This window comes from Gopherus evgoodei, chromosome 3 (assembly GCF_007399415.2).
Source record: "Gopherus evgoodei ecotype Sinaloan lineage chromosome 3, rGopEvg1_v1.p, whole genome shotgun sequence".
In the NCBI taxonomy this organism is placed as follows: domain Eukaryota; kingdom Metazoa; phylum Chordata; order Testudines; family Testudinidae; genus Gopherus; species Gopherus evgoodei.
In genome coordinates, this window is record NC_044324.1 from 124,226,007 (window position 1) to 124,242,811 (window position 16,805).

Consider the following 16,805-nt stretch of genomic DNA (forward strand, 5'->3'; position numbering starts at 1 on the left):
AGTGTGGACATGGTGTAGTTATTTGTAACAGTTCAAGTCTCTAATGTAGACAAGGCCCCAAATAGCTAACCTAAATTGGATAGTCAGGTAGGAACCTGGGCAAGGTGTAGAGGTTGGTGTGAGTTAGCATTTTTTTTTTTTTGTAACATGTATGTGGAGAAAGGCATGTTTCATCCTTCAGTAACTTTTAATATTCTCCCTTTAGTAGGTTTCACATAGCCAGAGCTTCAGATTGGCTGATAGAAGTTGCTATTGAAGGGACATGAGGGTCACATTCTTTCCCCCAAACAAACTGAGCACACTGCTTCTGAAGAGCTTTCAGATGCTCCAGCCCAGAGACTGAGCCCAAACTCAAATGTGAACTCTTGTTTCCCACTGGGCATTGAATTAGGGAATCAGGCCAGCTGTGGTTAACTTCTGTTCTCATATTAAATACACAGAGAGATGCTGACTGCAGAAATCCAAATGTTTCTAAATTTCTTTGGAAGTAAAATTTACAGATGCTCTATTGTATTGCTTAAATTAAAAAAAAAACTCTATTAAAAATATCAGTTGCAAATCCAAATACCAATATTTGAAATATTAGTTATTCTTAAGGCAAAATGTTAACCTTTGATTGGAAGGTGCAAAAATGATTCATAAAATGATAGTACTCCACTCTTAAATAGTAGAAAATATAAAGCCTGTATCTGATGTGGTGGCATCCATATTCTCTGTAGTCTAGATGCTCCTTATTTTCATTTTTGTATTGAATCACAACCAATTAAGTTCCTTTAGCAAATGGATTACTTTCTTAATTTATATCGAACATTCCGTGGTTTCTAGTGCTCCAGTAGTTCTTCAGATAGAGAGTGTGTGTGCGTGTGTGTGCGTGCGCGCGCGCGTATGTATATATGTATGTATGTATTCACTGATGGAAGATACTACATACATAATGCAGTTAATACGACATTAAAAAGTGACTTATCACACATTCTTATCATAACTCAGTTTTGTCCAGAACTTCAGTTTAAATTGGAGGTTAGCCCTTTATTTGCAGCTAAATATAACTTGAAAATTTTCAGCTCAGCTGTTGCGCATCCCTATGAAAGGGTTAAAAGGTTTTGCTTTCTTGCAGTGGGGGATGGAAGAATGGGATATCCAGAAGAAGCTCCCTATGATGCTATTCATGTAGGAGCTGCAGCCCCGGTTGTGCCCCAAGCAGTAAGCCTTTTATGTTTGTGTGTGATTCATTAATCTCTCTATGTTAGCTTCTTAATTAAAATGCTGGCACATTTATATAGTTGGGATATCGACAGGCATAGTGACTCTTTTTAAAAAAAAGAAAAAAAAAACCCAAACCCTTTCATTAGACTTCCAATCAGTATGAAAAATTTGCATGTTGTAATACTTTTTCCCTAAATAAGAATATTTTAAATGGATTTTCCACATATTGCACTTTTGTTGTTTTTGTTTTGAAACTCTTTGGCTCAATCTAATAGAGCCCCTTGGTTTTTATCAACTATTAGAGTGTAAAGTTTAAATACTTGTCTGGTTTCTTGCTTCCTGGGTTGGAAAGGATTGAGAGGTTGTGGAAGGTAACATGCTCTGCCCTTGTTGGGAAAGGGGAGTTACTAAGGAGTGAGGTTTAAGGCATTAAAAAGAAGTCTTATTCAGTTCATGCCAGAAATGATGGTGGACAATACACAGACTTAAGTGAGTATAAATGGTGGGAATTAGGGTTCTGAAAGGGAAACTTTTCTCTCTCTTTTCTCCAAGAGAGTGGTGAGAAGTGGCAGAGTTAAACACTGATCTAATGCGAGCTTCTGAAAGGTAGTGGTATGGTAATTGCTAGTTAAGACTTTCAGTTTTGTTATTATGGAAAACCTCTGTAAACTGCAGTAAATGAGTTTTTTAGGGTGTTGCTCATGAGATATTGATTGATACTTTTGCAATGGAATTCTATAGGTATTGGCAGATAGGAATCTTAAATTTTTTACCTTATGCAACAATGACCTTGTGCAGAAATTCATAGTTTAATATTTTAGTAAAATGCTTCTGTTCAACTTTGTAAGAAACTTCTTTGTTCCATAATGTCACAGTGAAAATTAGACACTTCATCCCTATCTCTCCTGCCAACATAGTGCTGTCCACACTGGCAATTAGGTCAGTGTAACTTATGTATCTCAAGGGGGAGGCTTAGTCACACCCTTGAGTGACATAACTTATACCGACTTACACTGTAGTATGTACACAGTCTTAGACTGTATCTTGTTCTGACTCAACAGCAAATAATGAGCACTAGCACTTTTGTCAGTGTAACTTATGTCGCTCAAGGATGTGAAAAAAATACACCCGTGAGTGACATAAATTACACTGACTAAAGTACCAGTGTGGACCAGCGCTATGTCGGCAGGAGACACTGTCCCGTCGACATAGCTGCTGCTGCTCGGGGTGGTTTCATTATGTTGAAGGGAAAGCCCTATCCTGTTGGTGTAGAGTGGCTACATGGGAGATTTTACAGAGGTGCAGCTGCATCGGTACAGCTGTGCTGTAGTAAGCTCTCTAGTGTAGACATGGCCTTGGTAATCTGTAGCAGACTTGTTACTATTAAACTGAGTTGTAACCATGTTCAAGTAAATATTCTGCTCTTATGAAGAAACCAGAATTACAAAAACACAGCTAACTACAAGTGACTATTTTATTTGCATTAAGCTGGGATAACTGGTAATCAGTTAATTACATTTCAGGCAATTATTATAAATGGTCTAAAATATCAATAGCTGGATCATCCCATTCAAATACAGTTTGATTAAAAAAAATTTTGGCTTTGTAACTCAGGCCATTATTTATTGCATAACAGTTGAAATTGTGCATTCATAAAAAACGTTCTCAATCTATGCAGTTTGATTAGCCATGATAAATATTTGTAGATCTGTTTACTTTGTGCAGTGAATAAAGTCTGGCTTCTCTAAGATGGATTGCTATGCATATATACTCTAAAACCAAAATGAGGAGTCCTTGTAGCACCTTAGAGACTAACAAATTTGTTAGTCTCTAAGATGCCACAAGGACTCTTCATTGTTTTTGCTGATACAGACTAATACGGCTACTACTCTGAAATATATACTCTAATTATCTTTGTATGTTATGTTCTAGCTCATAGACCAATTAAAACCTGGTGGAAGATTGATATTACCAGTCGGCCCTGCAGGTGGAAACCAGATGCTGGAACAATATGATAAACTAGAAGATGGCAGTGTCAAAATGAAGCCTCTGATGGGAGTGATATATGTGCCTTTAACAGATAAAGAGAAGCAATGGTCCAGGTGGAAGTGATTTTCTGTTCCACTTTCTTCTTCCACAGATATACGCATACAAGGTGAAAGGGTGTGGATTTTAAGCAGATAGACTGCAAGGGCTGCCTTTGCTGCTGTCACTGCTTCTGCTCTTCCATACCATGGAAAGCAGCCTTCTCTGTATTGTTACATCGCTATGAGGAGATTCTGCTAAATTTGAGTAAAGTTAAAAGCAGAAAAAATTGTTGCATGGATTGTGCTTTGTTTCATTTGAACTCATGGCTTCTTGAGGTTTTGTGTTGGTGCTGAAGAGTGTTTTCTCCATTGTTTTGAACACAATACTTCCTAAATTTAAACATCTCAGCAACTGTAACTTTTTTTTGGCTAGATTTTCACAGGTTGCTAAGATAAAATATAAAAGGATACATTAGATGAAATGTGAGTTTGCACTGTGCTTCATAGAGCTGCTATGTTTTTATGAAGTAGATCTACTTGTAATAGGTCAGCAAATAACTGAGAAACTTACACTTACTGCAAAAGACTCCATAAGTAAGGAAAGTCCTTCAGGATCCTTATTAGGAAGCGGTATAGCGCTAATCTTCTAAATGAATACTTAATTTCCTGGGCCTAAAAGTAATAGAAAGTGAAGAGACTATAACCCCCTTCTTTCTCAAACAAACAAATGCCAAATGGTTGTTTTAACGGTATTCTCTAATACAGCAAGCTGCCAATGTTTCATCAGTTCTAAGTAAGTCGTTTTTTTAGAAGTAGACAAATGAATGTTTGTTACTGGCTCCCTAATCCAGCAAAGAGACAACACAGCTGTCATCTTGAAAAACATACCAGGCATTAATATGCAAATGAATAAACCAGCAGTCCCCCTTTGCCTCCTGAGTAGAAACACTTGTGAATGTGTTAGCTTCATTAACTGAAGTGCACACATGCACATGGAGCGCTGCAAATAACTTTCAAGCTGTTTGACTTTTTAATTGTGTTCGATAAATAATTGTTTCTCGTTACTGTATCTGTAGCATGTACTGTAAGTGCTTTGAGATCTAGCATTTAAGTTATAGAAATATCTGTAAAAATAAATAAAGCAATTAGTTTCATTTGACTGTGGCTTATTGAAGCCTCACTTTAATTTTTGACTGATTACTCCATAGTTGACACTTACAGTAAAGCACTGTAGAGTGAGTTTAATGAGTTAGTGTCTAGCTAATAGCTTGTAAAGCTAATTTAACACTAATTCCTTGTCCCAGCAGGTACCCAGTGCTCTATTAGCACTGTAGTGATGGGTTTCCTGCTTTTATCCTGTGCTTTGGAAGTTTCCTTTTTTGCCAGCTCCCACTGTTGGAATGTAAAATTTGGCTGGCTGTGATTTTAAAATAGCACCTACTTAAATTAGGATCTCCCTTTTGTTTTATCTTCGGAGGACTTCAGTTACTAGTGATATGTTTATATGAAGAGGTAATTTAAAAGGATTTAGGGAATAATAAAGCCTTAAGAACTAAATAGTTTGTGTCTGTATAGCAGGCTTGGCTTTGTTTTTTAGTTCATGTATTTGGATGGAAATAATCATTCTAGACTTTTAAAGAATTCACATTCAAAATTGAGTAACTCATAAATGAGAAATAAAACCATGAGACAGTTTAATTTCCTGCTGAGTGACAGCAAAAGTGACTTCAGTGGAGTCAGGATTTCACCCAATTGTGCAACATGTTTGTTTACCTTTTCTGAAAAGGTTAATAATTTTATATCTGTCTCTGGTTAGAGAAAGAAGTTGATGATTGTCAATGCCTCAATGAGCCTAAGGGAATTAGGTGCCCAATTTCCATTGAAATTCAGTGAGATGTGTGTTTGATTCCCTTAGGCTTTTTACACTAGTGAGTGAGATTAGGATTTTCAGTCAAGAGGAAGGGGAATCTCCACAGACACAATATAGATTTTTCAGTTTAATAAAAAAAAAATCAGTGGCGTAAGCAAGCATACACATACAATATCTTGACCGGTCTAGTAGATGAAAACTGATTTTATAAAATACTGCATTTTTGGGCCAATTCAAATTGGCTTGGATATGAGCACTGTCCCATGGATTGAACACTGGTTGAAGAGCTACAAACAAAGGCCAGTGACAAAAGGCAATGTTTCAGGTTGTGAGATGCTTCTAGGATGCTGCAAGTATATGCATTGGGTCTAGTATTATTTATCATAAATAATCAAGAAGGGAGAAGTAATGACAACTTAATGAAAATTGCTGAAGATATTAAATTGGAAGGTGTTTGTAAACATCAATGAGGACACACAATGCAAAGAGGTCTAGAAAGGTTAGAAATAGGGCAGAAAAGAGTAATAGTCAGCTAAGAAAAATGCAGGGTATCTAGGGGAAAATAGTCAAACATTCTGTGGTAGGAAGAACAGGAAAGCACCAGTACCGAATTAACGAAAGGTCTGAACTGCAGATTTGAAAGAGAAAATGTATACCTGTGAAGCTTAATTTAGTTAAAATTCCTCCCAGCACATGAAGATAGATAATTAAATCCTCTGATTTCTCTTCCCTTACACATCAAGGCTAGCTGCATCTCAGATTTTAGTTGTTTCAGGTCATTGTTGCCAACAGCTGTGATAGTTTGTGCTTTCCTTAAATCCCCAGCTGGGAGAATCAGGTTATTTCCTGATAATCTCAGTTTTCATTTAAAAAAAAAAAAGGAAAAGCTTTTGACCCGTATGGATGCAGACAAAAACTTGAAAACATGAACCATAAATACGCCCACACTAAAAATGCAAGCAAAAAGAAACCAAAATTTATTTTAAAATCTCAGGATTTTTAGCCAATATAATTTGCTACTTTTTGAGGCTGTTCAGGACTTTTGAATGCTTGGGGATTGGCAGAACTGGTTTCAGTATGTGTTGATTCTCCAGTCTCCTCCAAAATTCTAACACTTAAGCTAACACTGCCGGTACCCAGGAGCTGAAGGAGGAGACTGGTTTAAAGACAAAAACTAAATATGTATAGCTTGGCTAAGCAGAAACTACTGGGGGAGATTGGGAGACATGTAAATGCCAAAGATGGGGAGGATTTATCAGCACTGTACCAGGCTTTCATAGTCAGTCGTAATGTGTAGGAAAGAGAGAGGTCTCTCTGATTCACTTAAATTTCCCTTTCTAACAGATCTAGAAGACTATAGAATAGTTTATCAAGGAAAGTTGGGAAAAGTCTCCTTCCTTGCAGGGATAAAAACTAGACATAAAAAGACTCGAAAAAAATAAAATAAAATAAGAGTTCTGTTGCAGGACCAATCTGGCACTGTTCAGGAGGCTGTACTAAAGAATTAATTCTTCACTTGAAACCTGATACTCTACAAAGTCCTTTTACACTTGAAGTTTAGATCAACTAATGCTGTTTTGATTATGTGCAGTTAAGTCCACAGGTGTAAGTTTACTTCAAATGGAAAGTTAAGAACTAGTGAATTGTTACCTGATTAAATAGGCCTTAGTTTTTATATTTTTGAAATACTTAATTCAACAGCATGTTATATAGCCTCCTCATCAACTTCTTGTAATATTGGAAAATAACTAGCACAATTCAAATGCATAAAATATATCATGTCTTACTATGAAATGGCATGGACATTCTTTGATTTGGACACTGAAGATCAAGTAAAACTCAGTAGATACCAGCTGCTGCACTTTATTAATGTAGATTTTAATATGCAGAAATATGAATACTAGTACTAATTTTAAAGGGTATTTTTTGCTAAAATTTACTTGTATTTACAGAAAGTTAGATTAACTTTTTTCAGGATTTGCTTAACATAGCACTAAACAAAAATAAAATGGCAAATTATTTATACTGCAGTATTCCATTTGCCATGAATTTGAGTACTAAGAACACATTTGTATTGCTAAGCAAAATAACTTCAAATTAAATATGCTCAATGCATTAATGATAGTAGACAAAATCATGCCAAATTACATTGATGGAGGTGGGAAATTGTCTGCCACTGTCAGTGCTTGAAGAAAGAACTATTTTTTTTTTTAAATTACAAAAAAAATCATTCTTGCCACAGTTAATGTCAGGCTTCATATGTTGTAATACTGCATTTGTGCCTTGATATTGCAGATCTTTCAGTGTCAAAATCCCATTAACAACTAGGCAAGGAAGCTTTGCCAGAATGCTAGAATTATCTTTACTTTTTTTCTGTTGTAAATATTAAACAAAATAGCAGAATTTAGCCATATGATCAACGTTGTCTTTAATTGCACCACTAAATCCATCTGCATTGCACTTAAAATGTTCCTCTGAGACCCAAAACTAAGCAGATAATTACTGTAAGGATTGAAGCTGCCTGCCTGCTTTAGGAATTAATAACTTCAGGAGAAAACTCAAACTTTAAATTCTAGTCTTGCTAGGTAAAAGCTTTTCAGGTGACTTTAAGAAGTTGCGTATGCTGTCATTCCATGCTATGGCTCCAAATGCATCCTCTTTGGGATCTGAACACTCTTTTGCTTGTATGCATGTAGCCATATATTTTGTGTGCTGGCTTGCATTAGTAGATTGAAATACTATTGTATTCTTCCAAGAATCATATTAGTGAAGTTGCTCTTAATAAAAACAACTTGTGCCTTTTCTAATATTGAGAGAGACTGCTCATAATTGGGGCATATGTTTTGCCATTATATGGAGCATTTATTCTCTGAACGTAAAGGCAAACTTACTTCTATTACGGTAATCAAACTTCCTCATGATGTTGGAATTGTTCATTAATATCAACTTTGGTAGGAAAATACTGGATTTAAAACTAATGCTTTTAAAAAAAGAATTTTGGGAGTACAGAATTCAGTCACTAATGTATCCTAGTTTCACGGTTGGAATATGGGTTCTGTATTTCACTATTTAACCCTATATTAATAATAGAAACATTGATGTTGGGGGGTCATCCTAGTGATCAAAACATGATTAGAGAAGTTATTTTATTACTTCCTCCTCATAGAATCATAGTACTGAAAGGGACCTCAGGAGGTCATCTGGTCCAGTCCCCTGCCCTCATGGCCGGACTAAGTATTATCTACACCATTCCTGACAGGTGTTGGTCTATTACTTTGTCTTTTACTTTAGTCTGAGTCTTTATTCGGCCCTGGTTTTAATCTCCTGCTCAGTAGCTGAAGGCATGCATTATGTAGCGCTGGCCTGAGTAGTTTCTTCAGGAGCTGATAAAGTTGCTCTGTGACATAAACAGACATAACATATAGATAGTGCCAAATTCTCTCCACTTCTTCATCAGAGTGAGATGTGCCCAGCACTGACCAGACACTGCAACTAAAGTTTTTAACTTTGAACTCAAGTTTCACATTTTGCAGCCTTTTGTGCAGGTAACGAGAATAATTGGACCATACTTTCGAAAAAGTCTCTCTCCAGTAAATTGCCCAATGTGTAAGACAGTCATTTCTTCAGACAGCAGGTAGTCATGTATTTTTTTTAAGCTGTTGATATTTTAATTGACTTGTTTGTGGAAGCAAATGATATACTTTAAAAAGAAGGAACAAGGACCCATATTGCACAGTAGATCCATATTTTACTTTTTAGTAGTATGAGGTGCTATTGGATTGCTGTTGATCTGCCTTGTGGCTTAAATGCTTGAAGAGTTTTCTGAAGTTTTGCTCCTGTATTTGAGCACTGCGGCATATTCATTGATTAAATATCAAAATTGCAAGAGTGAACTCCTTGGGGAGAAGAATATAACTGCATTTATTTTCTTTCTGCAGGGATGAGTTGTAAAAGCTACATCATCTTGACCCAAACATAGTGTTACAGTGGACTGCCCATCTCCAGTTCTAAAAGCTTTTTGAAAACCAACAGCATTGCAGCTTGTTTTGGATTTTGTTATACTGTTATCAGCATGGAAAGTGTGGTGTTTTTATTTCCTTTTTTTAGAGGCTTAAGGCAAATCTGGCAAAGAGTTGATGGAAAGTTTAAATTTGGGCTGTTTCTTTTTAACATGCCTTTTTTACTTTCATCTGGTTAAAGAAATGAATTTCTGCAAAAATGCAGACCTACAGTTTGTGAACTCTTTAATTTTGATGGCTGATACTTTTTGAACACTTAATTTCAGCTCCATTGTTCCTTGGTAAAATTGCTTCTGTGCACCTTGTAACACTACATATACAATGGCAGCTTCTCTGTGTTCAGATGTCTGCTAAATGTTACTAAGAAAATGAGATGAACTTCCTTTTTAAAGCTTGTGACACGGTGTCATAGACTAGCATGTAGTAGATGCAATCAACTGCGTTATTACCTTGAAAGTGGGCATTTGTATATATATTAAACTTCAAGACATCAGAGATGACAGCTCTTGTTATAAACTCTATGGTTCAGGTTGGACATAACTGACATAGTTTTTCCTTCCTTGTCAAAAAAATGAGGAAACTTGTAGCTCAGTATTGTTTTGTAGTTCACTGCTGATATATATATGAATTTAACATAACAAATGCTGTGTAAGCTATGTCCTAATCACTGAACAGTTTATGCAGTGCTGCTTTGCCAAATAAAGTTAAAAGCAAAAAGGGTTTTGTGTGCTTCTTGTATGGGAGATCAGGATCAGTATGTTAAATATAACTGCTTGAAATGCAGAACACTGTACTCCAATAAAATTAACATCCATATTGTTAAAATTAGCTGCTTTTGACATAAAATCTCTGCAGTATTATCTACTTTCTTCTTCCAACTACAGGTAGTGATGGAACAAATTTGGATTAATGTTTTAGGGGAACTTAAATTTTTATAGAAGAGGGGAAAAAAAAGCTGATAAATACTGAAGAACGATGGATCCCAAAACCTTGACCAAATAAATATATAGGGTGTGTGTGTGTGTGTGTGTGTGTGTGTGTGTGTGTGTGTGTAAACACAACAAATACCCATTTAAAAGAGTAATGTAAAGCCTTTTATTTTACATTCTCAAGACCCAGGTTTTATATTTTGTGTTTACTGCAGTTAATGACATCAGGAAAACCCAAACCACTTTAAAAACAGTATTGCTCTTGGATTGCTTTAGAGGGGTGTTTGTCTTCTTCCTGCGACTCCTGATCACTAGTGTTTGAGTGGTAAAATACATGTTAAGCTCTTTGCCTTTTTTTATTAAAAAGAAGCAGAGCTAGATGAATAAGAACTTGTGTGATTTTGGTTAAAAGAGGCCACTGTTTCTTTTCGAAAAATATTCAGCGTACTTTTGTTTGACACATTATCTGTGATAGAATTAATCATTGAAAGTATGAAGGGTATTATTGAAAGGCCTTTGAAATGTGAAAGAACAAGTAAATTACCTTCATGTGAAGGTCAGTCCTTCCTATTCCTGTGTAAAATATATTTGTCATATCATTAATTTAGACATTTAGGAGGCTAATATACCACCTTTCAGTTGAAGCTTGGGAGCACATACACAGCATTAATCCTATACAGGAGTCTAATTTCAAATTAAGAAAGTCACTTGATTACTTAGTGCTTGTTCTAGAAAATACAATGAAGAAAAATGGGTTTGCATCTGATGTCAAATTTGTGCTAATCGACAATCAACTGTGAATATATTCTTAGTATTGAAGTGAAATATCTGAAATGATGCATGCAGCAGGATAAAATATCTCAACAGATAACACTATCTTAATCCTAATTTTTAGCCTTTTGGTCACTGTCATTCTAATTTACTGAGTTCTTAACTTTGCCTCTTTTCACTAATTTAATCAGTTAAATTAAGAATAAGAATGCAAATGTATCCAAATTCTTCTCTCTAGACAAAGTCTAACAAGCTATCTTATGTTGGATGAGGTGGTAGACATGATCTGAAATTTTCCTGTGTAAAAGACCCACATTGCAGGAGCTATCAGACTTCTGGGACTAAGGGTGTTGGGGGTTAGTATGCGTGTTCCACAGGAAGGGGTGATGCTTGCCACATTACTTCAATCTGAATCTGGGGGTAGCATTGAGAGAGTCTGAAAGTTGAGATTCCTCCATGGTGAATGAAGCAATTGTTTTGGTCTAAAGGCTTCTTGAGGAAGAGAAGTTGAAAGGCAGAGGATTTGAAGAGAGAGTTTATACCACATTTATTCAATCTGAATTGCTACTTCTGCCAAATAAAATTAAAAGTGAGAGGAACCCATATGAGTATTTTTTGTCTCTTCAGAGAATTTTGCATTAAGTCTCACTGTCACATTCTGATCATTCTTGTGTCCAAAAAGAAATATAAAGGCCATGTACATATTATGTAGGTCTTCATTTAGGACATGACCAGAAATGTGTGAATTTGCCTCTGGCTTCAATTAATTACTGACCTGATTTGGTTGTACCCAGATACTGATCAGGATTTCACATCAGCTTTTATATTTTGTTAATTCCTTGTATTGATGGGTGTTGATTGTGATTAACATGTCAATGAGTTCAGAATTAGGGCTTGTAGACTGGGCCCAATTTTGTTGTGGGATTCAGTTGAACATCAGTGCCATTAGGAGAGTTATCCTGAAGCTTAAAAAAACTGAGCTACCACTATTATTGCTGCCAAGAGGAGAAAAAACCTTGGTATTAAAATAGAGTACCTACCATCACTTCTCAACTGAAGTACTCTGATTGTACTTGCTGGCATGCTCAAAAGACCTCTGTGTTGCTTACACAATAGTAGAGAGCACAGTAATTTAAGAAATAGGATGTGCACTTCTTAAAACAGTATTTGGATCTGTGGTTGCAAGGATATTTTGGCTCCCTTTTATACATTAGTGTGTTCTAGCATGGTCTTCCATGTTGTTTCTTCAAGTGTTGAAAAATGTGAGCTTTACAGAATAAAGGTGACAGTCCCAACTTAATTCAGACAGGACAGCAGGAGTGAAACAAACTGTGAAGTGGTGGAGCTTGGGGTGAGAGAAAGAACATAAGAATGGCCATACTGGGTCAGATCAAAGGTCCATCCAGCCCAGTATCCTGTCTACCGACAGTGGCCAATACCAGGTGCCCCAGAGGGAGTGAACCTAACAGGTAATGCTCAAGTGATCTCTCTCCTGCCCTTCATCTTCACCCTCTTGACAAACAGAGGCTAGGGACACCATTCCTTACCCATCCTGGCTAATAGCCATTAATGGACTTACCCTCCATGAATTTATCTCGTTCTCTTTTAAACCCTATTATAGTCCTAGCCTTGACAACCTCCTCAGGCAAGGAGTTCCACAGGTTGACTGTGTGCTGTGTGGACAAGAACTTTCTTTTATTTGTTTTAAACCTGCTGCCCATTAATTTCATTTGGTGGCCCCTAGTTCTTATGGGAACAAGTAAATAACTTTTCCTTATTCACTTTCTCCACATCACTCATGATTTTATAGACCTCTATCATATCCCTCCTTAGTCTCCTCTTTTCCAAGCTGAAAAGTCCTAGCCTCTTTAATTGCTCCTTATATGGGACCCATGCCAAACCCCTAATCATTTTAGTTGCCCTTTTCTGAACTTTTTCTAATGCCAGTATATCTTTTTTGAGATGAGACCACATCTGTACACAGTATTCAAGATGTGGGCGTACCAGATTTATATAAGGGCAATAAGATATTCTCTGTCTTATTCTCTATCCCTTTTTGAATGATTCCTAACATTGTGTGTGCTTTTTTGACTGCCGCTGTACACTGCATGGACGTCTTCAGAGAACCATCCATGGTGACTCCCAAGATCTTTCCTGATTAGTTGTAGCTAAATTAGCTCCCATCATAGTGTATGTATAGTTATGTGGTTATTTTTTTCCACTATGCATTACTTTACATTTATCCACATTAAATTTCATTTGCCATTTTGTTGCCCAATCACTTAGTTTTGGGAGATCTTTTTGAAGTTCTTCACAGTCTGCTTTGGTCTTAACTATCTTGAGCAGTTTAGTATCATCTGCAAACTTTGCCACCTCACTGTTTTACCCCTCTCTCCAGATCATTTATGAATAAGTTGAATAGGATTGGTCCGAGGACTGACCCTTGGGGAACACACTGGTTTTGTCTCTCCATTCTGAAAATTTATCCCTACGCTTTGTTCCCTGTCTTTTAACCAGTTCTCAGTTCATGAAAGGATCTTACCTCTTATCCGATGACAACTTAATTTACCTAAGAGCCTTTGGTGAGGGACTTTGTCAAAGGTTTTCTGGAAATCTAAGTACACTATATCCACTGGATCCCCCTTGTCCACGTTTGTTGACAAGGTACTAAGTTATGGTATTACTATCGCTTGCTTAGCTATTAATATGTATGCATCTTTTATTGTTCCTTTCAATTTATTTTGATCTGAAAAATATCCAACCCATGAGGGACCCAGCCAAAGCGCCATGTGCCCTTGACATAAGTTTTTAAAAACACTATGCAGGTTAACACGGCATTTTTTCTTCCCCACTCCACACCACCTACCCTCATTGCCAAAAAACTATATATTAAAAAAAACCAAAAAAACCCTTGACTTTTGCAGTTAAGTTCCCAAAAAAGGCATAACACCTATTTCTTATACAGTAACTCCTCACTAGATGACATAGTTATCTTCCTGAAAAATGTGACTAAGTGAAACGATGTTAAGCAAATCCAATTTCCCCATAAGAATTATGTAAATGAGGGGGTTAGGTTTCAGGGAATTCTTTTTCACCAAAGACTATATTTTATATCTCTCTCTCTCTCTCTCTCTCTCTCTCTCTCTCTCTCTCTCTCTCTCTCTCTCACACACACACACACACACACACACACACACACACACACACACACACACACACACACACACACACACACACACTCTCTCTCTCTCTCTCTCTCACTCTCTCTAAGTTTTAAACAATTTTAATACTGGTATATAGTGATCATGATTGTGACACTTGGTTGAGGTGGAGGAGTCATAGACTCTAGGACTGGAAGGGACCTCGAGAGGTCATCGAGTCCAGTCCCCTGCCCTCATGGCAGGACCAAATACTGTCTAGACCATCCCTAATAGGCATTTATCTAACCTACTCTTAAATATCTCCAGAGATGGAGATTCCACAACTTCCCTAGGCAATCAATTCCAGTGTTTAACTACCCTGACAGTTAGGAACTTTTTCCTAATGTCCAACCTAAATCTCCCTTGCTGCAGTTTAAGCCCATTGCTTCTTGTTCTATCATTGGAGGCTAAGGTGAACAAGTTTTCTCCCTCCTCCTGATGACACCCTTTTAGGTACCTGAAAACTGCTATCATGTCCCCTCTCAGTCTTCTCTTTTCCAAACTAAACAAACCCAATTCCTTCAGCCTTCTTTCATAGGTCATGTTCTCAAGACCTTTAATCATTCTTGTTGCTCTTCTCTGGACCCTCTCCAATTTCTCCACATCTTGAAATGCGGTGCCCAGAACTGGACACAATATTCCAGTTGAGGCCTAACCAGCGCAGAATAGAGTGGAAGAATGACTTCTCGTGTCTTGTTTACAACACACCTGTTAATGCATTCCAGAATCACGTTTGCTTTTTTTGCAACAGTATCACACTGTTGACTCATATTAAGCTTGTGGTCCACTATGACCCCTAGATCTTTCTGCCATACTCCTTCCTAGACAGTCTCTTCCCATTCTGTATGTGTGAAACTGATTGTTCCTTCCTAAGTGGAGCACTTTGCATTTATTTTTATTGAACTTCATCCTGTTTACCTCAGACCATTTCTCCAATTTGTTCAGATCATTTTGAATTTTGACCCTGTCCTCCAAAGCAGTTGCAATCCCTCCCAGTTTGGTATCGTCCGCAAACTTAATAAGCGAACTTTCTATGCCAACATCTAAATCGTTGATGAAGATATTGAACAGAGCCGGTCCCAAAACAGACCCCTGCGGAACCCCACTTGTTATACCTTTCCAGCAGGATTGGGAGCCATTAATAACTACTCTCTGAGTACAGTTATCCAGCCAGTTATGCACCCACCTTATAGTAGCCCCATCTAAATTGTACTTTCCTAGTTTATCTATAAGAATATCATGCGAGACCGTATCAAATGCCTTACTAAAGTCTAGGTATATCACATCCACCGCTTCTCACTTATCCACAAGGCTCGTTATCCTATCAAAGAATGCTATCAGATTAGTTTGACACGATTTGTTCTTTACAAATCCATGCTGGCTATTCCCTGTCAACTTACCATCTTCCAAGTGTTGCAGATGATTTCTTTTCTTACTTGCTCCATTATCTTCCCTGGCACAGAAGTTAAACTAACTGGTCTGTAGTTTCCTGGGTTGTTTTTATTTCCCTTTTTATAGATGGGCACTATATTTGCCCTTTTCCAGTCTTCTGGAATCTCCCCCGTCTCCCATGATTTCCCAAAGATAATAGCTAGAGGCTCAGATACCTCTTCTATTAACTCCTTGAGTATTCTAGGATGCATTTCATCAGGCCCTGGTGACTTGCAGGCATGTAACTTTTCTAAGTGATTTTTTACTTGCTCTTTTTTTATTTTATCTTCTAAACCTACCCTCTTCCCATAAGCATTCATTACATTGGACATTCCTTCAGACTTCTCAGTGAAGACCGAAACAAAGAAGTCATTAAGCATCTCTGCCATTTCCAAGTCTCCCGTTACTGTTTCCCCCTCCTCACTGAGCAGTGGGGCTACCCTGTCCTTGGTCTTCCTCTTGCTTCTAATGTATTGATAAAGTCTTCTTGTTTCCCTTTATTCCCATAGCTAGTTTGAGCTCATTTTGTGCCTTTGCCTTTCTAATCTTGCCTCTGCATTCCTGTGTTATTTGCCTATATTCGTCCTTTGTAATCTGACCTAGTTTCCATTTTTTATATGACGCCTTTTTATTTTGTAGGTCACGCAGGATCTTGTGGTTAAGCCAGGGTGGTCTTTTGCCACATTTTCTATCTTTCCTAACCATCGGAATAGCTTGCTTTTGGGCCCTTAATAGCGTCCCTTTGAAAAACTGCCAACTCTCCTCAGTTGTTTTTCCCCTCAGTCTTGATTCCCACGGGACCTTGCCTATCAGCTCTCTGAGCTTACCAAAATCCGCCTTCCTGAAATCCATTGTCTCTATTTTGCTGTACTCCCTTCTACCCTTCCTTAGAATTGCAAACTCTATGATTTCATGATCACTGTCACCCAAGCTTCCTTCTACTTTCAAATTCTCAACGAGTTCCTCCCTATTTCTTAAAATCAAGTCTAGAACAGCTTCCCCCCTAGTAGCTTTTTCAACTTTCTGAAATAAAAAGCTGTCTGCAATGCAGTCCAGGAACTTATTGGATAGTCTGTGCCCCGCGGTGTTGTTTTCCCAACATATATCTGGATAGTTGAAGTCCCCCATCACCACCAAATCTTGGGCTTTGGATGATTTTGTTAGTTGTTTGAAAAAAGCCTCATCCACCTCTTCCACCTGATTAGGTGGCCTGTAATAGACTCCCAGCATGACATCACCCGTGTTTTTTACCCCTTTTAGCCTAACCCAGAGACTCTCAACACTTCCATCTCCTATGTCCATCTCCATCTCAGTCCAAGTGTGTACATTTTTAATATATAAGGCAACACCTC

At 37.4% G+C, this 16,805-nt stretch overlaps 1 protein-coding gene across 3 annotated transcripts in view; it reads left to right on the top strand.

The window, feature by feature from the left end:
- PCMT1 (protein-L-isoaspartate (D-aspartate) O-methyltransferase) overlaps positions 1 to 9,841 on the top strand; it is a 60,574-nt gene extending 50,733 nt beyond the window's left edge. For 2 of the 3 annotated variants that reach the window (XM_030556563.1, XM_030556564.1), the window contains 3 exons: positions 1,118 to 1,203; positions 3,139 to 3,308; positions 9,042 to 9,841. In XM_030556563.1, the coding sequence (XP_030412423.1) occupies positions 1,118 to 1,203; positions 3,139 to 3,308; positions 9,042 to 9,054 (269 nt within the window). In that variant the 3' untranslated portion in view covers positions 9,055 to 9,841. Of the gene's footprint in view, positions 1 to 1,117; positions 1,204 to 3,138; positions 3,362 to 9,041 lie in introns of all 3 variants that reach the window. The other variant, XM_030556565.1, reaches the window with a different exon arrangement.
- Positions 9,842 to 16,805: the final 6,964 nt, after the last annotated feature.